This window comes from Diuraphis noxia, unplaced genomic scaffold (assembly GCF_037042655.1).
Source record: "Diuraphis noxia isolate RWA-SAM2 unplaced genomic scaffold, SU_Dnox_SAM2 contig0002, whole genome shotgun sequence".
Taxonomy (NCBI): domain Eukaryota; kingdom Metazoa; phylum Arthropoda; class Insecta; order Hemiptera; family Aphididae; genus Diuraphis; species Diuraphis noxia.
Window position 1 is genome coordinate 79,595,445 of NW_028301712.1, and position 25,847 is coordinate 79,621,291.

At 30.1% G+C, this 25,847-nt stretch overlaps 1 protein-coding gene across 3 annotated transcripts in view; it reads right to left on the reverse strand.

The window, feature by feature from the left end:
* Nucleotides 1-1,513: 1,513 nt before the first annotated feature.
* Nucleotides 1,514-25,847, reverse strand: part of wge (BAH domain and coiled-coil containing protein winged eye) — a 57,797-nt gene continuing 33,463 nt past the window's right edge. The window contains exons 3-19 of one of the 3 annotated variants that reach the window (XM_089221562.1): nucleotides 22,860-23,342; nucleotides 12,074-12,208; nucleotides 9,382-9,528; nucleotides 9,131-9,286; nucleotides 8,440-8,574; nucleotides 8,146-8,244; nucleotides 7,880-8,038; nucleotides 6,879-7,814; nucleotides 5,716-6,287; nucleotides 5,403-5,642; nucleotides 5,010-5,126; nucleotides 4,164-4,353; nucleotides 3,988-4,079; nucleotides 3,680-3,919; nucleotides 3,308-3,463; nucleotides 3,052-3,219; nucleotides 1,514-2,985 (exon numbers count right to left, since the gene is read on the reverse strand). In XM_089221562.1, coding sequence (XP_089077688.1) covers nucleotides 2,755-2,985; nucleotides 3,052-3,219; nucleotides 3,308-3,463; nucleotides 3,680-3,919; nucleotides 3,988-4,079; nucleotides 4,164-4,353; nucleotides 5,010-5,126; nucleotides 5,403-5,642; nucleotides 5,716-6,287; nucleotides 6,879-7,814; nucleotides 7,880-8,038; nucleotides 8,146-8,244; nucleotides 8,440-8,574; nucleotides 9,131-9,286; nucleotides 9,382-9,528; nucleotides 12,074-12,208; nucleotides 22,860-23,342 — 4,256 coding nt within the window. In that variant the 3' untranslated portion in view covers nucleotides 1,514-2,754. Of the gene's footprint in view, nucleotides 2,986-3,051; nucleotides 3,220-3,307; nucleotides 3,464-3,679; nucleotides 3,920-3,987; nucleotides 4,080-4,163; nucleotides 4,354-5,009; nucleotides 5,127-5,402; nucleotides 5,643-5,715; nucleotides 6,288-6,878; nucleotides 7,815-7,879; nucleotides 8,039-8,145; nucleotides 8,245-8,439; nucleotides 8,575-9,130; nucleotides 9,287-9,381; nucleotides 9,529-12,073; nucleotides 12,209-18,523; nucleotides 18,543-22,726; nucleotides 23,343-25,847 lie in introns of those variants that run through there. The other 2 variants (XM_089221564.1, XM_089221563.1) reach the window with 2 other exon arrangements.

Sequence of the window (25,847 nt, forward strand, 5' to 3'; positions counted from 1 at the left end):
TCCAATTTCGATTGGAAAACAACTGCGCCGGTCACTCCTCAAAGTTCGTCGCCACGGCACTTTTTACGTTAATTCAAAATATTGTCATTCAAACGATAATTAAATCTCGTTTGAACCGCGTAGCGGACTACTGTTCGGTTCGGAGTGAAGCACTACGATCGTCAAGTATTGTTGAAATGTAAGCGGTTAATATACAGAATAATATTAAGAAACATTGAAGAAAGATTTAAAAAAAAAAACAAAACACTAAGGAAATAGATTTTCAATTCAGTTTCGATTTAAAATTAAAATTCAGTTAACCGCTGACGTAGATTCATTTTTTTCCGGTCGGAAACAGAGCCCATTGTTGCGGACTACGGCAGGTACGATAGTAATAAATGACTGGATGCAGAACCCGCCAATTCTTGCAAATCAAAATCTATATCGTTCGATGTATATTTGGACCGTTTCGGACAACGTGTGGGTGGTCTAAGAGAATTTTGCCCAACCTTCAATCACTCAAAAACCGGTTACTTGGAAATTCAAAAACGCGCTTGCAAATTACTCACAACATTATTTGGTGGTGATTTGAAGTAAATCCTATTATACTATATTTTGGGTGGGCAAACTTCAAACACGTCAAAACCGCGTCAAGAGTGTCGTATACTTGGATGTGAACATAATATTTGATTGGTTCATGGGCCTAGGCCCTAGGGGGTAGGGGTACACTGCTCTTTCGTACAACTACAGTACGAGTCTACAATCATGGTAAGTACCTATTGGTCCTATTGGTTAATGGTATACAACTGCCTTTTATGTTTCACGTCACCACGCAGCGTGCCAGCGTGGTATATTTATTTCGATTTCGTACAAATAGCTCGAGGCTCAAGCTCGTGACTCATAAGGGCATCATTCATTTCATGATTTCAGAAATCCAAGAACCACGTCTCATACACAATTATTGCTGAATGGACCGATAATTGACGTACAATTAATGAATTAACAAAAACAGTTGAATGAAGCTATTAAAAACAAGCTGTAAAAAATAAATAATTTAATTATAATAGGCTATATAGGTATATGATAAGGTATAATGTGCGCACAACACCCAATTCCCAATGGAAATAAAACAATTAATAATCAGTGTCAAAATGCTTTATTGTTGTTTTTGAAATCATTAAATATTTAAATATTAACATTTGTTTTCAGTCATGATTAAGAAACATTGCTCAATCTACTCGTAATTAGTACCTATTCCATTTTAATTGTTTTAAGTAGTATAATTCTCATAATTCAAAAATAAAAAGTGAATTACCACATCAAAATATATAACTACTAAGCACGGAATATATTATGATAGATCGAAGATAGTTTGATGATCTCCAAAAATATATGATTAGGAGATGAACAAAATATACCAATTCTATTTTATTATTATTTACAAATAATAAAAACTTATTACAACAATACAATATAGGTACTATAGTATTAGGTAGTATCGCATAATGTGAAAGTAAATAAAATACGAATAGCGTAAAATTTGTATTACATATTATATTTAAGTCGACAATTTATGTATTCCAAAACATACATATTGTTATTATATAGGATAAATGATAATTAAATACAGTGTATATATTGTATATTGTATAACATACATGGAATAAAATAAATAAGACACATAGGTACAAATACCTATTTCCGAAGTCGCCCGCAGAAAAATAACCGAGGGAAGGGCAAATTGAAGTCTGTAATACAATACATATCATTTTTTTTTTTCAAGTGATAAAACAATTGATAATAACTTAAAATATTAACCTTCATTTTGTGGTTGTATATTCAGTAAAACAAAGGAAATGCAAAACACTAGTTACTTTTCAATAAATAATAGTTACCAACATGAAACAAAGTTAATACAAAATGGTTTTATAATACAACAATATGTGTTATAGTTATTACATATAAATTAATAATTAAATAATATAAGTAAAACTAAATAATAAAAAACGACTAAATGCTGTTATCAAACACATTTCAAATGTGTATGAAAAGTTAAAGTGATTCATATGGCATAAGACATAACTAAAATTTTTGAGAATTTACCATTTTCAATAAACATTGGCTGTGTAAACAGGGTAAGATTTGCAATTATGAAATTATTTTAATGGATTTTTTACCATTCAATGATCATATTTTAGATGTCATCATCTATAACATATAATGACAAATAATAATTGTAAGAAAATTCAAATATGGCAAGAAATAAGAAAAAAATACTAAAATTCAAGAATTCGCATATTCTTTACTTGGACAAATGAAAAATAATTTTTATTCTTTGTCACAAACAATATAATTATAATTTATTAGGAACCGGATATATTAAGATTTCACAATGGCTAATCTGAATAAAAGGGAGATCTACACAAAATATACAATTACAATGTACATGCATGTAACACCACATTAATTAAGTCCAATAGTAAAATATGTACAACTTGTTTTATAAATATGGTTGAAAAAACTAGTAAAAAAATGTAAATTCCATTTTTGGAGCTAAATATTAGCCCTTCGAATGCAGTTTTAACAGGTAACAAATAACTAATAAGGTTGAAATAAAACCAAAATAATAAATAGTTGCATATAAAATTAATAATAAATATGTAAAAATATATAATATGAATATGGGTATACAATATAGTGGCATGATAAATAATCAGATGATTAATTAATATAAATAATAAATAATAATTTTTAAAATGGTTGCTAGCGAGTAAATCAAGTATCACTCGGTGTCAACACTACACCATCACTGAAATTAATCATTTTCATGACTGGCTCATAGTCACCAGCTAAATAGAACAGATCATTATTAACATATATATTCTTCAGCCGATTAGGATCCTTTTCAATGATTGAAGTGAACTCTTTTATTGATACCACTTGACACCCATTCATGATGCTTTGTACATCATTAATGTCATTATGAGGTGATTTGAACAATGCTCCCTGTAACATATAACATAATAAAAATACACTGTGATCATTACAATAATTCGAGTATATTGTACTAACCGGGTACGGCAGATTTCCAGTAAAGTCACTAGCCGTCTCTTCGGGATGATAGAACCAAAATACTTTTACTTGCATTTTTTCTTGGTTTGTCTCCCACATACAGTTAACTTTACCGATGAAGGGTCGATCTAGTTGACCAGAAGATAGAAAAACAGCACAGTCACCAATCTGGTTACAAAGAAAAAAATATATAATTATGCTATTGCAAAGCCACAAAAAACAAAAAAATCAAAAACATATTAGCATTGTAACATACACTTATGGTTTCGTCTCCCCTACTGATGGACTTGTAAAAGGTCTTCTTATTGCCACCACGACCTGGGCGCTTATAACTGTCACCTGACCATTTCCATATTTGCTGATCAGACAGAAATGCTGGCACGTCACTGCTTTCTACTTCACTGGAGTCATTCTAAAGTATTTCAATCGTGTTAATTTTTTTAATTTTTAGTTTTCCGCTAAATATATTTACCATAAAAGTATAAAGCTACAAATAATGTCAGTTGATAGACCATTCAATAAATCAAAATAATAACGTGGCTCAGTTTATTAAATAATTCACCATTATTAGATTAGATTTATAAATTATTCTATAATCAAATTTAAAAATAACACTATTTTTACTCACTTCTTTGGATTTGTCATCATCGTCATCGTCCTCTTCAATGGTGTCTTCAATAAGTCTTTGAGGTGACAGAGTGGGTGGTTCAGATACAGAAAGCTCAAGCACAGAATCTCGATGTCGCTTATGCTTTTTATGATGTTTTTTGTGGTGTTTGTGTTTATGTTTGGTTCTTGATTCGTCATGATTGTGCTTGTGTTTTCTATGCTTGTGTTTCTTTTTCAGTCTTTTTCTTTCGTAATCATCCTACAAGTACAGAATATTAATTAATAATAAAATTCACACAACTTTATAACAATAACGAGGACACTCACATCGACGGTAGTTATTTCTACATCCGGTCGACTCGGACTGACGGATATGCATTGTCGTTCAGCGAGTTCGACCGTAGTAGAACTATCCCGTTCTGAAACCACCAATGAACACAACATAGAATCCAAAATCCAAAATTACCCATCACCAAATAACAATATAAGTATTGAATACTAACCTTCATTAGTTTGTTCAAGAGAAATGTCAGAAGATTCTGAAGTCTGACTTCTTACTGGAACAGAGCTATACGATGTGTCTCTTTTTGGAAATGAAAGAGCATCATCTAAACTTTCTACACTATCTAATGATACATTTGAAAATTTTCTCTTCTTAGGAATCACTGCTGGCTTATTGACAGTACATGGAGACTATAAGAAACATTTTAATGATTATAATATTATATTATATATGTTTGTGTTGTGTATATAGAGTGAGTGAGTAAATATGATGTGTACATATATAACAGAAATGCAAATGGAAAAATTAATATTTCAAAAACAACAAAAAAATGTCTGTTTCAAGAAAATATTAGTTTTTCAAATATTTTATAAATTATCTGATCTTTGGGCTTTGAATTATTCTTATAAACCTATAAAAAATAATAAAGACAGAAAAGACTTAAAACAAAAATTTTTATTTTACAACTCAACAACACCATATATTTGTTTAATAATAAAATTTGGTATGCATGAAGTGTTTTATATTTTTTGCGTTTACATAGGTACTTAATTTTTGGAACTTGTAACATTTTTCTTATTTAAAAATTATTCTCTTGTTATTAATTAAAAAAATAGTATTGTTAAGTATTATTATTTATTACCTATTGGCTGTTGCAAAGTATTTTGTTAACTAAGCAATTATTTTCAAAATAATTTATTTATAATTATACATAAAACCCACTTAAAATCAGATTATTTAGGTAAACTATGAATACAATTTACCATATACTAAATAATTTAAAATCATTAAAGAAAATCACATCCAATTTAAATCTGCAAGATATTATTTAATATTTGGTAATTACCATTCTGTGCAAAGCATCAGCTATTTGGCGTTTTTTACATACATATTCAGGCAAAGCTAATATGTCGTCTTGGTCTTGAATCTCGTCATCTTCATCTTCCACATCCCAATGTTTAATCTGTAAATTCATAAGTGAATTATTACTAAATGTAAACAAATCATTTGTTATGTAAATATTTAATTGTTATTTAAGAGCACAATTATTTTTAAGGTGAATATGTAAATATTTTTTTAATTTATGATTCCAGAATTTATTTTAATGAAAAATATATCATTTATAATTTAACAATAACCAATTCTGACAAAAACTTTCCGACATTCTTAATTGTCCCAAAACGTTCAATAATAATAGTTTTAACTTATATATTATTACATACTAAGTAAAATAACTTACTTTAACTTCAGCCTTTAACTTTGGTTTTATTTTATATTGGCCAGAAGCTGGTGTCTCTACATTGTTAATTTTTACTGTAGAAACCCTGTTTAACAAGCCCAATGATATAGAAACTGGTTTTTCTTTCTTTGGAGTTTGAGACAGATGATTTTTAATGACTTCATCAAAAGGGTTTTGAATTTTTCTAGGTCGTCCAACTTTTCGCTTCTTCAAAGGTGGTCTAAATTCATCTTCACTAGTCTGAAAAATAAAACAATGAATTAAACATTTTAAAATGAAAATACAGATAATTCAATTAAAATATGTTGCATACTATAGTTGATGATGTAGAGCGTTTTTTGACAATTTTTTTTTGATAGACCTTATCATCATCTGATAATTTTTGAACTTCAGACCGTTTAGCCATTGATGATATAGGCGATAATGTAGGTGGGGTATGTGTAGAAACCTTTCTAGGTGAATAAGGACTCCATGGTTCCAACACAGGAGGAGAGAGATCTGAAGATGAGGAACTAGAAGTCTTATGTTTGATTTTTGAACTACAATCCAACTTCAACCGTTTTTCTTTAATATCTTGTTCATTATTCCCATCATCACATTTCAATGCCTTTTTTGGACGACCCGGTCCACGTTTTACTTGTCCGGATGATGACAAACTTGATTCAGACACTTTTCGATTCAAAACTTTATCCTTAGAGTATTTAGGTGACTTTTTTATAGTATCGGATGTTAAATTAACTTTTAATTTGTCAACAGATGGAAGAATGTCGCTGCTCCGTGAAAATGATTTTTTGGTGTATACTTTTTTAATACCATTTTTATTCATTGTTACCTCAAGTGGTGTAGTAGTATTTTCATCAAAATCATAACTACATACGTTCTTCTCTACAATTAAACAAAAACATAAATAAGTTTAAATATTCACAAAAAATCACATATAAATATCATATAATATGGCTGACTTGAAATTAATAACATTCAGCACAATTTCATCAACACATAGATTTTCTAATTTTATATTTTTTAGTACATGTATTCTTTAAGATTTATTAATGGGTAAGCTATAAATAAATTTCATGGTTTAACAGGTAAATATCAAAACAATTTAGTGCATAATTTTGTAATTAATTTTATTTTTTATATTTAAAAATGCAAATTCCTTATTTTTAGCGCATGATAGATAATTATCACAATTTTATGATTAAGAACTATATTAATAAAATCTGATTAAATTTAAAATTTGTATCTTGTGACCATAACATGAATTTATGACCAACAATATTCATACAGTATATTTATTGTAAATGTACGACAGGTGATATATGTACATATTTTTTTTTGTTTTTAAAGCACATATATTTGCTTTATTAATTGAATAACTGAATGTATAAGTTGTACATTTTTAGACCTTTGAAGTGCACGCCCTTTTACTATAAATACATAAATATTAAACTTTAACTTTATCATCACACTTACCAGTTAATTTATTATTGTTTGAGCAACTCTTATTCACATTGTCTTGTTCAGAAGTCTCACTAGATTTTTCAGTTTCCAAAAACTGTTCAGCTAACAAAAGCAAATCAATCTTGTTCACACCTTTTTCTTCTGTTTCCTCCACAGTATTGACATTGGTATCCAGTGTTTGTTCATTTTCCTGCTCTAAAGTATTCACTACAACTTCCTGATTATGAGAACTATCCAATTGTTCACTAGAGTTACGTTTTTCAAACTGTTCAATACTATTCAACAAAAGCTCCAATCCAGTAATATCTGGCGTGTTAGAATTCTCGGCTATAGATAATACAGAAGTCTGAGTAGCACCTTCAGTCAAAGGCTGGCCATTGTCCGTACAGTCTTGTGCGTTCTCAGTTAAATTGGGTTCTTTACTCTCTTCAATCAATGGGTGATAAGTTTCATCTTCAGTTTGAAGATCTGTTTGATTGCTAGCGTCATGTGATACAATCGCTTCAGATTCTAAAAGTTGTTCTGGGACTGAAAAATCTTGTTTTAAGTCTTTTTCCGGTTCACTGATGGTAGTATTACAATAGTCCAAAGAAATTGATACATTTTCTTCTGTATGTCTTGAAATTGTACTTTTCTCAGTAATAGACTGCTGTACTAATTTGGTTTGGACAGTAACTGATTCAGATACTGTTTGTATATCATTGATTTGGTTTTGACATCCAGATTGCATTTGAGTTGCAATAGTCAGCCCCGAGTGTGGCGGTTGAAGATGACCTATTAGCGGTTGTGCCACAATTGCTGATTGTTGTTGATTGAAAATGATCATCTGATTTTCTGGTGACGTCAACTGTATTAATGGCTGTTGATGATTGCTATCAGTTAGTTGATGGTGAGTGTTTATGAGGGCTGGCGGAGTGGAAGAACTGACTTGTTGAATCAGGAATGAACCTGAATAATACCATAACAAGCAAATTAAAAATCGGAGAAAAAGTTAGATAAATAATGATATTTACCTGAACTTGCAATAGACGTGTATTGTGGATGGTGGTTTATGATAGGCGATATAGCAGTCATCTGTTGTTGGGGTTGTTGGATCAAAGTATAGCCTTGATTTGGTTGATGGTGATTCTGTGCTTCCGACTTGCAATAATCAAACGGCATAGTCATTAAACCTACAAAATTGTATTTAAATTAATGACATTCAATAGTTCTGCATAACAATTAATAAACGAAATGAGGTAAAAATATCTAAAATGTCTGATTATTTGTTTTTACTAACCGGCGATAGAGTTTTGAGGCAAAAGAAAATATTGGCCAGATTGGTCTTGTACGAGTTGATATCCGACCGGCTGTACAGTCTGCTGTTCCAAAGCAGGAGCTTTACAAACAAAAAAAATACTTATGAGATACTTTTAAATAATCTACAGTTACTAATATAGTACTAATATAATAATGGGAGAGAGAAAAATCGTTTAGACAGCAATTTAATAATATGAAAGATAAAGCTTTTATTCGTATCGTGTTAGAGAATAAGCAAAATCAAACAATATTGTTAAGTGTTTCTAATGTCTACCTCTTAACGTAGTGTTTTGAAAACTCCATTGACCTCCAATAGTATTTTGAGGAATGCTGCAGCTGCCAGACGATGGCCATCGGTTTATACCTGCTGTTGACCCACTCGTCATGGAACAATCGTTATAGGACAATACTAGTGGACATAAACGAGTTAACATATATTAGATACAAATCATTTTAATCACTCAGAGCCATATTTAATATTAATTAGTTTTATATAAGCAACTTAATTGAAAGTTGAAACGGTCGAATAAACATTAAACACTATACATTAGGGTGACAATAAAAAAAAAAAAAATTATTTCTGAAAGTCCCACCCGCTTAAATTGTTTATCCATCTAATAACAACGTTCATAAAAAATTTCAAGAAAAAATTTCAATTTTTACCGGTTGCGCAACTTGTTTTAAAAATATAATAGATATTTCAGTGTATGAATAAAAAAAAATATATTTAATAATTAAAAATAATATAAAAAAGTATACTATACAATATATGTATAGTATACATATATTGTATACCTAATATTACGTATTTTTTTTTTTTGCAAACCATAAAATCGATTATTAATTAGTCAAAAAGCCCAGTGACGACCACATATCGTCTATAGACACAAAATTTCCTGACTAAACACGCCACTAATAAGTGATAATACAGTTTTTTTATAATAATGTGAAATGTGTCCATTTACCCATTGTCTGCATCGGCGACTGATGGACGACTTCGGGCATTGACACCGTCGTTGTAGTGGTTTCTCGTTGCCTTTGAACTTCCGTGTTGGAAGAACTTTGAGTATACCTTTGTCTGGCAACAGCTATGCCCACCGGTATATTTCCACTTACGCCAGCTAAATCGAATTACGTTCATGAGAAAACTTGCACGGATTTGGAAGGATACTTAACGATTACGGGTTTACAATAAAATAATAACTCAGTTGCGTACTTTTGATGGTTGTCGTTTGACTGCATTGGACAGTGGAATCTTTTTTCTTCAAAACCAGTGCCGGATTAGTCTGCGACGCATACGAAGTATATTTGGTCGAATTAACAGAGTCTTCGTTTCGAGTTGTCGCGATTGGAGTGGGAGCGACTATACATTGGAAGAACAAATGAAATAATCAATTATTATAACTATCGCCAAAACTAAAACAAATAACGTTTAGATGTATACCTTCTATACAACATAAGTAAATAATATAATAGAAACACGTACAATAAAACGAAAATGTTAGTATAAAATCATTATTTGCATATTATTGCTGTTCTCTTTCAGTGTTTACCAAAATAATTATGTATAAGCTAATAAATTATAGGGAAATAAATCAATCCGGTTTCCATTGTACTATGAACTTCCGCGGTTAAATTGATGATGCTAAAAACAAGATTGAAATACGTTATCCGCATTAATTCTTACCACGCACCCGACCCATATTATACGGTTTATAACACACAAACAACTGCAGCTGTACTATTGATTACTGACTACGAAATATTTAGAAAAACATAACGTGGACATTACGTTCAACACAATTCACTACAGAATAAAGGAAAACATATAATTATACTATTTTTATCGTTATAGTTGCAGTTATCAAAGTAACTATCAAAGTAAGTTTTTTGAAAGACAAATATTTCAAAGTGACATGGCGAAAAGCTTTCAAAGATTATTTAATTATGATTCATGAGTTATTTACAAATGCATAAAACCATAATACCTTTTTTAATTTTTTATTCAACGAATAAAATACGTTAGCATATAAAATATATTGAAGAAAGTAATTAATATAGTACAGCATAAATACAATGCAATAAAATCAACAACAAATTATTTTAAAGTATACAGACGTACTTTTATCTTATATAGGTATATTTGTATATTGTATAGGTATACATTACATTTAGCATGATAAATTAATATAACGGACAACGGTGTATGATAAAAACAGTTAAAATTATTTAAAATTATTTTTTGTGAAGTTTTTTTAATATTGGTCACTGTAGAGTGCAGGTACAATCTGTGTGGTTACTTCTTTTTTTAACGCTTTGGCGTGCCAAATCGATTGGAACGTAATCCGCTTTCGCGAAGATTTTTTTCCTAAAATTATTTCTGCATTTAAATTGTGTAATTATACATATTACCAACCTACGCTAATATTTGAATGAAAATTCAAGATTTTCGTAAACAGACAAGAATATTAATACTCGCAATAATTGAGTTATGAATTTTACATTTAAAAATTAAATATAATATTATTATCTATATTTTTGAACAACAATAAAACAATGTGTCATTTTATCGTTATAATAATTTGTATACAATGGAGAAGTAAGATAATAAATAATAATGTTAAAGCTCATTGCGTTGTTGTCGATTACTTAATGTACAGTATTGTCCGGAAATGTCATCTCTCGATGAGGGCGACTGCATCATAATAAGCGTGAAAGATAATAACATACGTATTGGATGACGTTATAATACTCAAATCACGAAATCATAAAAAAGTCAAAGTGACTACATTTAAATAATTTATATTACAAAAAGTAAAAAAATAATATGTATACGTCTACAGAGTGATTCTTTTAAGTGGGTACACTAATTATCTCAAAAAGTATTTACTTTTTTCAAAATATTTTTTTACATGGTTTCAAGTTGTTAAAAAACCAACGTTTTTATTAAAAAATTATATTTTTAACATTTTTATATCCCTATAATTTTTTAAGTATTTTACTTTTTTGAATGACAACATGTAGTTTTAATTTGATATTCCAAAACAGAATATTTTTCTAAGTAATTTGCTATATAAAAATTGAATTTAGGGCAAGTAGTTTACGAGATAATAGGTATTTAAAGTTTAGATGAGCGGAGTGGAGTGGTACGGGGTTACCCCGCAAAATGTTTGTCCACTACTCTGCTTGTCTAAACTTTAAATACATATAACTCATAAACTACTCGTCCTAAATTCGATTTTTACGTATCAAAATACTTAGAAAAATATTCTGCTTTGGAATATGAAATTAAAACTCTATGTTCTCATTCAAAAAAGTAAAAAACTTAAAAAATGATAAAGATAAAAAATATTTAAAAATATAATTTTTTAATAAAAACGTTGGTTTTTTAACAACTTAAAACCATGTAAAAAAATATTTTGAAAAAAGTAAATACTTTTCGAGATAATTAGTGTACCTACTTAAAAGAATCACTCTGTATATTGGAAAGATTTTGTACAGCCTAAACGCCTAATCCAATAAGCATATATAATATAAATAATATAAATAAATATTTTTTTTAAAACCATTGAAACTAGCGACACATTAACACATCAATAGACTAACATAGTAATACACTATACAGTATGTATGTAACTACTTTTAAACAGCAAAACAGTAAAAGTGTTTCTACCGTGACATTTAAAAAATACTTTTTTTCTTTAAAATATTAAATAGTAGCAGATATCATCAAAAACATAATTGTAATCGTGTTTCATAATACCTATACCCTATTTTCGATATGGAACAATTTATTGTGGTCTTATTATTTTATACGTATCAATAATAATACATACAGCATTACAGCCGTATAGGTAAAAGTATAATATTATAAGTATATTCATATAAAACTTCAAAAGTAATCTTACCAATTGTCAATGGTTTACTGGTGATCAAAGCGTGACTTTTCCCAATCGGCCTTTTTCGCTTTTTGGATTCTTGTAGCGGCGACCGGTCAGCCGATCCGTTGGGCGCAAGTTTCACCAATTTCGGCATTTCTTTCACTGTAACCAAAATATATATTTACTATTTACTCGAGTATTTAATTAAATTTTACACGATGGATTTAGTACCCGTCCAAATTCATATAAAAAGATCTACAGAAAACCGAGGAATGTAACCAAGGTGAACTAACGAAAAAAATTTTTTTTTATTCATGAATGCCATAATTATCACTTAAATTTAATTCACAGTACACTATATAAGTACATAAACATGTTCATTTTTAAAATTAATTACACATTTTGTAGAGAATGTTCGGTTTTAATGTTAATGTTATGTTTTGAGTTATCTATTACAGTTAATTAATTAAGTTCTATTTTTTTCATGCAACATTTCAAATCTTTAATATTTAAATGAAATTAAACTTTATTTTTTATTATTATTTAAATTTTAAAATGATTCAATTACTAAAAACATAATTTGATTTGACGAACCATAAACATTTATCAGAACAATCATACAGCTATATGGGTAATTACTTAAGTACATATATGTTTAATATTATGAAACATTAAAAATCTAGTGAAAATTTAACTTTAAAAATAGCTAATAATTAATTACTTAATTATAATAATCATCATTAAGTATAATTAAAAAATTAATTAGAAACCGGCTTTTTTCATATAATATATATGTTTATATTAAATATTAAATATTTTTATGTTATAAACATATATATTTATACGTGAAGTAAATCTAAATTATGTTTATAAACCTTTTATTTTTTAAACTGTAAATAACATCAAATATTTAAAATTACATTACCAAAGAATACTTTTAAAAATAAATACAAATATCATTCGAATATTGTAATGTATTTTTTAGATGGTTATATTTTAAGTAGGTGCAATTTATAACAGGTTTCGCATTTGACGTAAGTATATGACATTTTCTCATTTATTTCTCTTAAAAATCTAATGGATTTGTATTTTCTATTGAAATTCCAGAACGTGAATCCTTTAAAAATACAAACATCTTTCACATTTTGTACGATTGATCGAAACGCCACCAATAGATGGCTTCAGGGGGTAATAAATGACTTTACTTTTACTTATTGCAGGTATTCCAAAAAATAATGATATACCCATTCAGACCTATGAGAGTAATTTTACAAACAAATTTGTAATTTGGATGTTTTTTCAATTTATAATAATATTTAATTTCAAAACATCTAAAAACTACCGGATCAATTTTTTAATATTAAATAAAATATGTTCACCCATAGAAATTATTGCCCCAGACAAATCATCATTCCATGCATTATAATTTATAAATAATACCTACGTTTCACAGAAATGTAATAATTTACATCCAAGCAATGTTTAATTTTGAATAAAATATAATTGTCAAGGTGATTTCTTATTTTTTGTTGATAAAGAAGAGTATTCTGTGTATATAAATTATAAAATAAATAGATAATAACTATATAATATGTTCCACAAAAAACGCAACTGGAGTCTTCCCGAAACTCGTACACTCGTAGGTACACGAAAACTATATTTGCCTTGCATAAACAATACACATTGTAATATTTTGTTATATAAGATATCATAGGCAATAAATGAATAAAATTTTTTAAATTATAAGATTTTCTGTTACTGAAAGTAACCAAACCAAGTAAAATCTTTTCCCGCAATAAACACCTAGGCCTAAGGTGGCATTTTAAGATTCCATATTTCCCGGGGGAGATTGGGATTGGATTTTGCCCACGCTTTAAGGATAAAAATATTTAAGGCACGTAAAAATGAAAATAATACATTACTCTTTGTTGGTATACCTACTTATTATAATAGTAGTATTTTATCAATCAACATGATTGGTGCAGCACAGAATTCTGTGATTTCAGTACCGTGGGAGGCTTAAGCCACTACCCCCACCCATCCCGCATACAAAATTTACCAAACACGGTAATATTCTAGCCCTAGGAATAAAACATTGACCTCCTCCCCTCCCCCACCAGGGTAATGAAACTTAGGCCCTAAGTCGCCATTTTTTGCCACGAAGCGGATGGCGGTTAGCGAGACACAATCTCGCGTGCTGACATGGTACAGCATCGCAATTCGCAGATAACGCGTTGCACAATCGACGAGTGAGACGAAAGTAATACGAAGTAACGAACGACGGCGGATGAGTTTGACGAAAAAGCAGCGGCGCGGTAGTGTATGGTCGGTGGGATCTCTGCGGGGCGGTGAAGCGGGGAAAAAATCACGAAAAGAGGGCGAATAAAAACGGTGTTAAATTACATTCTGGCACAGGCTTATCAACCGGAATGACCTCGACGGGACCCACACGGGCGCACAATTTTTATCGTCTACTAAAATATCATGTATATTATTATATATCTATATCACGGTATATGCTTTAACATAATACAGTTAGAGTGTACACTGTATAGAGTAAGATACGTACTTTTGTATATTATACGACAAATAATACACACGCACTTTATAAATCATAAACCACTAAACCCCTCACTCAATAGTGAACTTGTTGCAGCTCACCGTCGGCGGGCGAACATATAGTGTTGAAAAATAATGTTCCTCGTGTTTCCCCGACTGTTTTGCTAATTTATAATTTTATCATACTAATAAAAAATAATATCATAATATATGCATATTATAGGTAGGTACCACTAATAACATCACTAATTATATATAAAGAAATACATTACTTTTTTTCTTCAATTTTCACTAGGTATTATATTTTATTGTTTGTCTATGTGCAACCGTATAATCTATAATGTTTTTAATATGCAGTCATAATAATAATAGTTGATAGGCAAAAAATGAGATTATTTTACCTGTTATTATACGGAATTCAAACAAATTAATATGTATAGGTAATATATAATATTTATTTTTACAATATACTATTGTAGGTAACAATGTTTTTTTTTCAAACGCACAACCAGTCAATCGAAAATTGAAATAGTATTGCAAGGTTTCAGTAGTTTTGTAACGGTAGGTATACGAAAAATATGACTATACAACAAATGCTCGTATACTTTTTTACCAGCTCGCATCGTTCGAGATTGAGCATTCGCAATGTCACTATTCTTGTTATTCTACATTTTATCGAATTTTTTAACTCCAGTGGCAGGGACGATTGCTTATTGTTTTATGGTCAATTTACAGTTCTTTTTAAACACATAAATAAGTTTAGTGATAAAATTAATACAATATCTTTTTTCCATACGCAGGTACTATCATAGATTATAATATTATTCAATGGTTCTATTTTAATATTTATTTCAGTACCAAGATCGATCGAAAATTTACTGGACTATCATATAGTTATTATACGAGCATGTGTATATAACTATTAATTCTTATTAATAGTAGGTATGTAGATTAACAGATTTTTTAGACATTTTTAAATAATATATTACCAATAAAATATTATAAAACTCCGGTGTATTTTTATTTTATTTCGACGTATTAAGTTTTTAATTTTGTTATTCATCTCTGTATAATATACAACAATATTATTCGTAGAAATTGAAAAAGTACATAATACAATAATCCTAACTAAAGCAAATAGCAGTTGTAAGCTATATACGGTTATTTATATAATACATTTTATCGGTAAATTTATTAATATATTATTAAAATATGCAAAAAAAAATAGTGGTGGTACTGTAATTATTATATCTTGATTTTTAACTTATATTGTTGTCACACTTCGCCGAGACAGACAACTATTATAGCCTTATAATAGGTTATAATATCTACCATTAGATTACGCACAAAAATCAGACAACCGCCGTCGTTCTCAGACTCAATTTCCCTGAAGCTGTCAGTGCCACGGCGATTTCCATGACCTTAAGCGACCGTGAATATTGTTATAAATAGAACACACCACACTGCCATAGTTGTACTATGTTTACTTAGTATTTATTTTTTTTTTGCGCCAAAATCATCATTTAAAATACTTCATTTCCACGTTTTCAACTTTGCGTAGTACATTTTTATACAATTAACGAAACGAAAAAGGCCGTTTTAAGAACCTACCTATACGATGTTATATTTTGTCGCCAACTGTGGATAGGTATCATTAAGATGAATAGACAGCTGCAGTGGTCATCATGATATAATGCGCGGCACAGTAATTATTTGTATTATCGTTTGCCATTGAATTCCGATACGGGTAATTTATTTTTGAAATTGAAAATTCTCTCTACCTCTGGAATTTGAACGTTATTCGTGTTAAACGTTACTTGGTCCGTGTTAATGTACCTTTAACACGTAGAGATATCCGATCCGTTTTGGCGGTTTGAAATGGATTCGATATCAACATGTTTACACGCACTTACACATTAAATATTAAATTAGAATTAAGTATCGACCGCTGTAAGTTGCACCACTATAAATACTATTGAACAATAATATCATTGCATATATATGCGTTTCGTAAAGGAGCGTCCACACTTCATTTTGCCACTTGGCTTTCTTAGATCCTGACCGACACTCGTCGGATAAGGCTTGACATGTCAGTTGGCAAAACTCTGTCAAATGGCACGTGCCAATGAAAAGTCCACATCACTCTTGGCAATGTAATTTGGCAGCCATATGGCATATATCGGCATAGTGTGGACGCAACTCAAGATAAAAATTTATAAAACCCATTAACTATAGGTAACGATATAAAATTATATGCTCATATCTCGATAATTTTTTTTCATTGTAGATTTATAAACATTAACTGCAAGCATAATTTTTTAATAAGCTCAAATATTTTATATATACGCATAAATAATGTAAAGATGTGGGTACTATATATCTATATGTATAAAATATTATATTAGTTTTTATAGTAACCCTTCAATCAAATCGGCGTTTAAACAATTTTAGAAGTCATTTAGTATCGGTAGTCGGTACCATTGTGTCAAATATTAACAGTTTAAAAACAAGTTGTCTATAACAAGAACCATAAATACCAAACAAACAAAAAAACCATAGTTTCAGCAATAATATTTAAAAATAATTTAAAGTGTATTAAAGATGAACCGTTCAACGTAACGTTACTGAACCGTAATCTAAGTATATAGATATTATTTGTATGAATTTACAATTAAAAAATTATATTATAATTATTAATTTTTACTTTTGCGGAGAATTATAATTTCGGAATTTAGAACGATATCGATTAATGTTTTTAAATTTATACTCTCGCATAGAATTGGACGAATAAAGCATAATAGTATATTACATGTAGATTAGAATGGTAATTCTGTGGCAGTAGTAGAAACATTATGGTGGCCAATAGATATTTCTTTTGCTTTTTTTTAAATATTATACTGATAAAAAATTAGTTAAAAGTATTTAAGAGCCATATAAACGACTGCGTCGGATAAACCTGTAATTATAGTTTTCAAGGTTTAAAGTTTAAAGCTTAACCAACGGCTTCTCACACTTTATGAGTACGGCATGTATGCATTTATCTGGATAAAACGTGTTTATATAATAATAATAATAATAATAATATACCTAATATAATATAATAACACACTAGGAGAGCGTATTTTGTACACGGAGATCCGATTTCATCCTTTATAATTTAAACACTAGCCCGGTAAAAACACGAAAATCACCATTGTTCAGCAAAATATTGGATATTTGTTATCGTAAAAATTTTATAACTATGATAAAAAAGAAAAATATCAACAACAGTATAATTTTCCAAGAAACTAAATACAAATGGTGTGCAGCGGTAAAGGAATAATAATATTATTATAATATGAGATATGATGCATTATACTATCTGCTGCGAACAGCTTAGTCACCGCAACCGTACGTGAAAAAAACATTTCGCGGGTCCTTAGGTAAACATAAAATCACGTGCGCATATTGTATAATCGTAGATTTAATATATTCACGTATTGTTCAATCGAATGTATAGGCTGATAATCGCGTTAAGTAAGTGGTTAGGCGGTAAGTACCTATGATTTTCTTATGTATGCCTAAAGGTATTTGCTGACTTGGATAAACTAGTCAAAAAACATATTAGTACATACGATTTATCATCTCTGTTGTTGAAGAATAATAATATAATAATAAAAAACAAAAACAATAAATAATAAATAATAGTATTTAATATCATTTAAATCGAAACAAACCGAAAATGTGTGTGTCCAAAACATTCTTGTTGGTTATTATAATATATCGATTATTCGATTGCAGATGAGTAATTAACCAATTAACAAGGCGATTTGTTGAACGTGCCCGGCCGACACAACAAATTTAATTATTATTGCTTGCGCGCGTGAATCTCAAACAATTGGAAAAGACCACAAACCAAGCTGATTACATTTAACATACCCATTGAAACCGGGTTCACTGCAGCTGTTGTAGTTTGATGTGGTGTGGTGCTCAAAATTTAGGAACAGTTGAACTCTGGATATTTTCTGGTAGATCGTGGTTGGCAAATATGATACCACGATTACAACAGATAACCAGAATATGACAAAAGGCATAAATACGAGTAAGTACATATTACACCTTACACGACAGACGACGGCGAGTCTGAATCCAGCGTTTCCATATCGCTTCCAAGAGTGGTTCTAATAATATAGTGAGGCCAAAGCGCTAATTTCGAATATGGCCGTGAATATATTTAACCAAGCTACATCAAGACACAATTTAAAAATCCTAATTTTCCATATATATTTTTTTGCCTCACAATATTTTAATATTAAAAAACTATACATTTTATTAATTCATTAAACCTAACCTAACCTATGTAGGTACTTTATGTTGAATACCTATATGATAATATATTTTATTAATATATAACTAAATAATAGTTTCATAGTTAAAAAAGTACTACGAAAAAATGTCAGTGATTGTGTTCACTAATAAGCAATTAGCATTAAAAACAGAAAAAAAAGAAAAAGAAACTATATTGAAAATGTATAAAATTATTAATGAAACTAATGAAATATTTTAATAATCTCTATCGATTAATAACCCTCTACTTTACTTATCAAAATGACATGCATGACAATGCAACTTTTTAACAGGCGAGCCTCAAAAATTAGCGGTAAAGCACGATTGAGCATAGGATATTTTATGACACGTTGTCACATTCACATTGCCGAAATTTTGTAATTTATTATTTTCAAGTATTATTACACGAATATTATTATGATATCAAACTTAAACAAGCTGCGAGTAAGTGAGCCGAGCCCAACTTTATCTGCAATACTACTGTTAATAGTACTGTATATTAAATAATAAATATTAATATATTATAGATGAATATTTTTGACTATTGTCACTAGATACAATACAATTTCTTATTAAATTAATGAAAAATAATTATAAGTTAAGTTAATAAACAAGTACCTGTTATAATAAAAAAATCTATATCTATATTTGGCATAATAAAAATTGATATTTAAAAAAAATTAATTGAAATGTCCATTTACCAAAAATATAACAGTAATTTAATCGGGGACATTTAACTCTCACCATATTTTGAATTATTATAATCATTTAAATAAATATTTTTTATATTGGCAATGCCTACCTAATATAGTTCAAAGTTGAAAATGAAAACGTTGCACAGTTTTTTATGGTCAATCGTGCTGTAGCCAAACTTAGGTACCAAGTGTGAGCTTATACCCATCTTGCTTTTACGCTATTGAATCGCTTCTTGACGTTTCTGTGGTTTTTCGCATGTTGCTAACCATACAATACCGGGGAAATTGAAAATTGACGAATCTAAGTTCAAACATCATGATACAACTTTAGCATGAAATTCTAAACAGATCATAACACACGACTAACGTACCTACTACACGGTCTACAACGAGTATAGGTTGCATAAATCACAAAGGGTATGAGCATTGCATTATTACTAAAATATATTATACTTGAATCCTCATTAATATATTTTAATGAAACGTTCTGATAGCAAAATGACCCCAGAGACATTATTATAATATTAATTATTACAAACATACAACTAGAAAAGTAATCATTTTTATTTTCAACTAAACGTTTATAATAATTGCACCAAAATGTTGATAATACAAAGTTATAATATTGTGATGACTATAATAATAATTCCCCCATGTATAAACTATAAAGCGACCGCCAACGATTATATAAATTCAATGGAAATCATGATTGTGATTCACAACGTATTTTGTTGTTGATCTATAAAAGTTGTACTTTATTCCGTTTACTCGTATTATTTTAAAACAAATAAATATTTTTCAAAATACACTACACAATTTTATAGTTGATAATCAAAATAATATAATATGTTATTGCTCGCTCGCACGTCGTAATTTTAAATAAAAACAATAATCTACTGTTCAATACCACCACAAAATTATGGTGATACACAGAAATTTCAGAGCATTGCATAAACAGAAGTATACAAGTATAAACTGAAAGTGTTGTAGGAACTATAAATGCAAGTATCATATTCAAACGAAACTAATGAAAAGGTTAATGAAAAAGTTATTTTCATATATTTATCTCGACTTGGAAGTTTAGTGGAACGGCAGGCGTACGCCAATTACCCTTTGAAACCGCGGGCGAATGAAAAGTAATCGAAAATTTAACCCTCGACCGTATGACTAATAATAATAATAATAACTATAAATATTCGACGCTAGTTCCCAAAATTATCGCTTGATATGCGTATCAATTGTATGTGTTAAATATCTATGCAATATTATAAATTATGGCTGAAACGTGTACCTATGTAGGCATATTTAACAAAAAGTAAGTATCATACGGATGAAACGCCATATATAACCTTGATTTTCGTAGAGCACCTATATACATGCTCTTTTCAAATTCAAGGACGGCTATTGATTTTTCCCACCGAGCATTGCCATCGCACATTGCAACGTTGGGGACCGACCCTAAAATAGAACAGAATCTGGCGGTGGCGTTATATTAAACCACGGTGAAGGCATTGGAACGCTTTTTACGCTTTCCCATCGAGAGGACTGCACCTAAATTAAACATTCCCACGACGTCGGATTTCCAAACAACCCGACAGCATAATATTTTTTAAACCAATATTTTACGTAGGTGGTGACCAGATAATATTATAATAATCTAAGCCAAAAGTAAGTTTTATAATTTGGACAATTTGGCTTCACTATCAAAATAAATGTGATTTGAGAGGCTTGACGAAGGTGAAAACTACGCTACTTATATTTTGCTTGTATTCAGCATCAGTATGTTTATTTTATCCGAACACTTTATATTGATCCTATCCACCAGAAAAAACTAAATATTCGAGTAAATATTTTATATTTTATAATCCCGCATTAAAAGAGTAGGTACAATATATTACAGACATGAATCTATCCTATGGAACCACTTTGAAACTTAAATACAATTAAAATATCAGCAATATTAAGAATGCATGGTTATTGAAAAAATTTACATTTTTAAACGTATATAGTTGTAATAGTTTACTTTTGGTACTATCCGCTATCTAATTATACGTTAATATTTGATACGATGCAACCAATGATTGGTGTTCCAAAGCGATTAGGTTCGTATACAATGATTATAAATAAACGTATACATTTATAACGTACAACAGTTCATTTATATACTACCTATATGGTAGAAAACATTATGTGGTATACTGTAATATGCAATAGGTCGAACCAGGAGCAAAGCCAACGAGATATTTGGAGGGGGGGGCTGGTCTCAATCCTAAATCCCCTCTGGCTACAACCTTGGATCGAACCATAAAATGTAAACAAATAATTAAATTATGAAAAATAATATATACTAATTACTATTTAGTATCTTGATATTTTCAGAAAAAAAAAATACGAACCTACTTTGTTATACATTTGTATATTGTAAAGGACATTTTAGGACAATGCAACAAAAATATGTCTGGCAACCAGATATTTTATAATATAATACATAGAATACGTCTTTAAGTGGTCGTTAATTCGTACTCTAGTGGTGTAGTCAAGCCATGCCAGGTGGTTTTTGGATAACATAATATAACCCCTTCATATCACACGACGACGACGGATGTCGTAGAGAAACCGCGGATTTCGTATATACTTTTTTTTGTCGTAAAATAATCTTAATTTATACTAAATATTAGATCTAATTTCGTTGTCCGCTCTCGACGACGACGACGTTTGAATACCACGTTGAAAAATAATAATTAAATAAACGCATGGAAAGGTATACGACGTTAAGTTATAACGCATAATAACGATAATGGTTGTAAAACGAGACGACGACGACAACGAATTATTATTATTATGTTAACGGTCCGTTTAAGAGGAGCGAGCCCGAAGAGGGCGCACACCACGAGGGGCAAACGTGACACACGCCGGTAGGGCGGCGACGGCACAAAAGTCTGTGTCAGCCATTTTGTCCGTCCGTATTATTAATGTACGCATTGCGCACACATAACAACTTCTTTCGTTTAAACTACACGCGGCCGAGCGCAACGATTTATCATTATATGAAAACTATTTGAAAATAAAAAAAAAAATAAAAAACCCAATTTCGGCTTACTTTTGCTTCGTTGGTATTTTTTGTTTTTTTTTTTTAAACCACGATATCCGTCATTCAGGAAAAAAAATTTAATACAAATGTGAGGCGTGGCGGAGTGTGCAAGAAAAACTGAACAAAATCGAAATTAAATTACTTTTGCCAGCGGCGGACGTCCCGGCGACAACGGTCGATGATTGTTGTGCGGACGAAACGGCCACGATCGACGGCTGCGTCGACGAAGCGGCGGCGATAGCGCGCACCACGGAACAATTGATGGCCGCGGAGACCGACTGCTGCTGCTGTTGTTGTTGCTGCTGCTGCTGTTGCTGCTGATTGTGATGGTGTAGTGGGAGTAGGTTGTGGTGGTGGTGGAGGTGATGTTGTTGTTGTTGGTGCTGCTGCTGGTGCGTGACGGCGGCGGCGGCCGACTGGATGCCGGTAAAGTGCGCTTGCGCGCCGACAGAATGCGGCGACAACGGGGCGCCGCCGCACGAGGGCGCCACCGAAATGGTTCCGGTGCCCGAGGCGGCGGTCGCCGTGCTGGCGAAAAACGAATACATCTCGAACCCGGTGGCCGTGGCGGTGGCCGCTGCTGTTATGCCGTTGCCGTTTGAACCGCCGACGATGGTGCTCCGGTCTGCGAAACAACATTTAAGTTTTTTTCATATACTTCTCATAATATAGGTACATAATATAAATAAATGCGATAATTATTATACTGTTCGAGCAGCACGTGCGTATAAATAATAATAATAATATATAATCTATAAAATTCATAAAAATCATCATCTCCGACAACAGACTGTAGTAGTCACCCCACCCAAAGTCGTTTAAGGTTTTTTTTCTCTCACTCATCATATCCACACGACATACCCCGACCGAGTCGAATTGGGTTGGCGCGCTCGACTCTGGTTCGACGACGAAAATACGTGTGGAGCATCGTCCCGCATGTTTCTTCGGGCGACGTATCACGTATATTATATTATATTATTCAAAATACAAATGTGTTACGACAAAAAATATAATCTTATAGTCTTGCGAACCTAATACCAATATCGGTTTTGTGTTTTTTTGTTATACGTTTACCGTACCTCTTTCGTCTGAAAGTCGATGTACGGTTTTTATAGTGTTTTACGCAACACATTGGTTTATACAAACAGACACATCAGAAGTACCTTAAAATATTATATTATATCATATTACCAATGAACAGTTTTGATTCTATAAGTACATACATTGTTGACATCCCGATATTTTCATAAAATATACAAACGACAATAAGAACGATTGCGGGTCATACACAAACGTCACAGACATTTAAAAAACGTCTATGAAGTATGAGGATTATAAATATAGTTAATAAACGCTATAAAGTTATACTGTTGCACGAGCGTTCAATAATTTGTAGTTTATTCGTATATGTATATAAGTTACCGTATAAATAAGTAAATTATTGATTCCATTTTACAGTATAGTTAGCATAATGTATCGGCCACATTAACCAAATTAATTTAGCATTATAATTTTATTATACGTATGATGTAATATTTATTTTCATTTATGACTTTAATGAACAATTATGATGTTAGTACCTAATATAACTATTATTTATAAGGAATACATAATTTATTTATTTATTTTATTATGCAATCAAAGCTCATAATATTTCTTAAATAAAGAAAAATGTATTTTTATATGGCTTATGTCCATATCAATATCCAATATACAATTTTTTTTATCTGATAAGCACCATAAAAAAGTGTTTCTTATAAAGATAAAAAAATCAAGAAAAGTAAGATACTCTTTCATACAATCCTAGTAGGTATGTTACATAATGCGTACTATAATTAGTAATTAAATGATAATAATTTTAGATATTCTTAAACCTATTAATGTTATATAAAAAATATATAAAAATGTATACTTACGAAAGAAAATTTTGAAAAAATAATTTTTTTTTATTATTTATAAATTATTGCGTAGCTATGACAATAATTAATTTATGAAATTAAAATAATAAGTTTGAACCTTCTACTACATAATTATAAAATGTTTGACTGATGATTACCCAAACTATATTATAATACTGTATTTATATGATCGATTATCTTGTCAAAAACTTGGTATAACAGAATATTATAAAAGTAGAGCTAAGTATATATTATTTCAAAGGATCGATGATATAAATTAATTTACTATAAATATATATATATTACATGCATTCCTAAGATGATTTTAAGATCAACTTGTTGATGAAATCGTGACCAGTTAAAAAGTTAAAATTGGTCTTAATGTGAATTCAAGATAGTTAAACTAAGAAGATTTATAAAATGTATCAATTAAAACCGATGTCTTAAGGGTTTTCGTGACTAGACTACTTTTATAGAAAAAAAGTGTCAAACAAAAATGTAAATGTTGAAAATAAATCCAAACGTCAAACCTGTTATTAAAAATATAACTACGCTCTACACCGTCAATTATATAATATACCTCATATACATATCAGCTCTTGGGTGTTAACTATGTTGGCTACACAAGTACACAATTATGATTTTCAAAATTAAATTAAATTCAAATTTTAAACCAATATAAATGAGTAATTACTACAATATCAAATGTGTGATTTTGTTTAACTATACTATTTTAAGATAAATAACTGAACAGTTATGTAAGGAAAGTTGTCAGCGTCTACTTTTGTAACCACCTGACACGTTTAACTCCAAATACAAAAGAAAATATAGAAGAAAAGAAAAAACACCTAAAAGCTTTAGAAACGACATTTTATGAAAGGAATATTATAATAAATTTCAGACATTATAATGTAATATTCTCAGCATAAAAAAATTAATTCATAATTTTTTTAAAAACATTAATTACCTAGTGAAAAATTATAAAACCAATAAGCTCAGGATTGATTTTGTTAATAACGAGTGGGCTATATCCAATATACGGTCTATACGGTCATAATACGGTCTACGGTGTAGGTACTGAACTCATTCATAATGATTATACATTTAATAAGATGTATAGTATTTAATTTTAATAATACTTCTGACTACTACAGGAAATAAAATTATTAAACCCGGGCGAAAACGTCATCACATGTGCTGTTTATGTTTTATGTACCACATACGGTTTACGC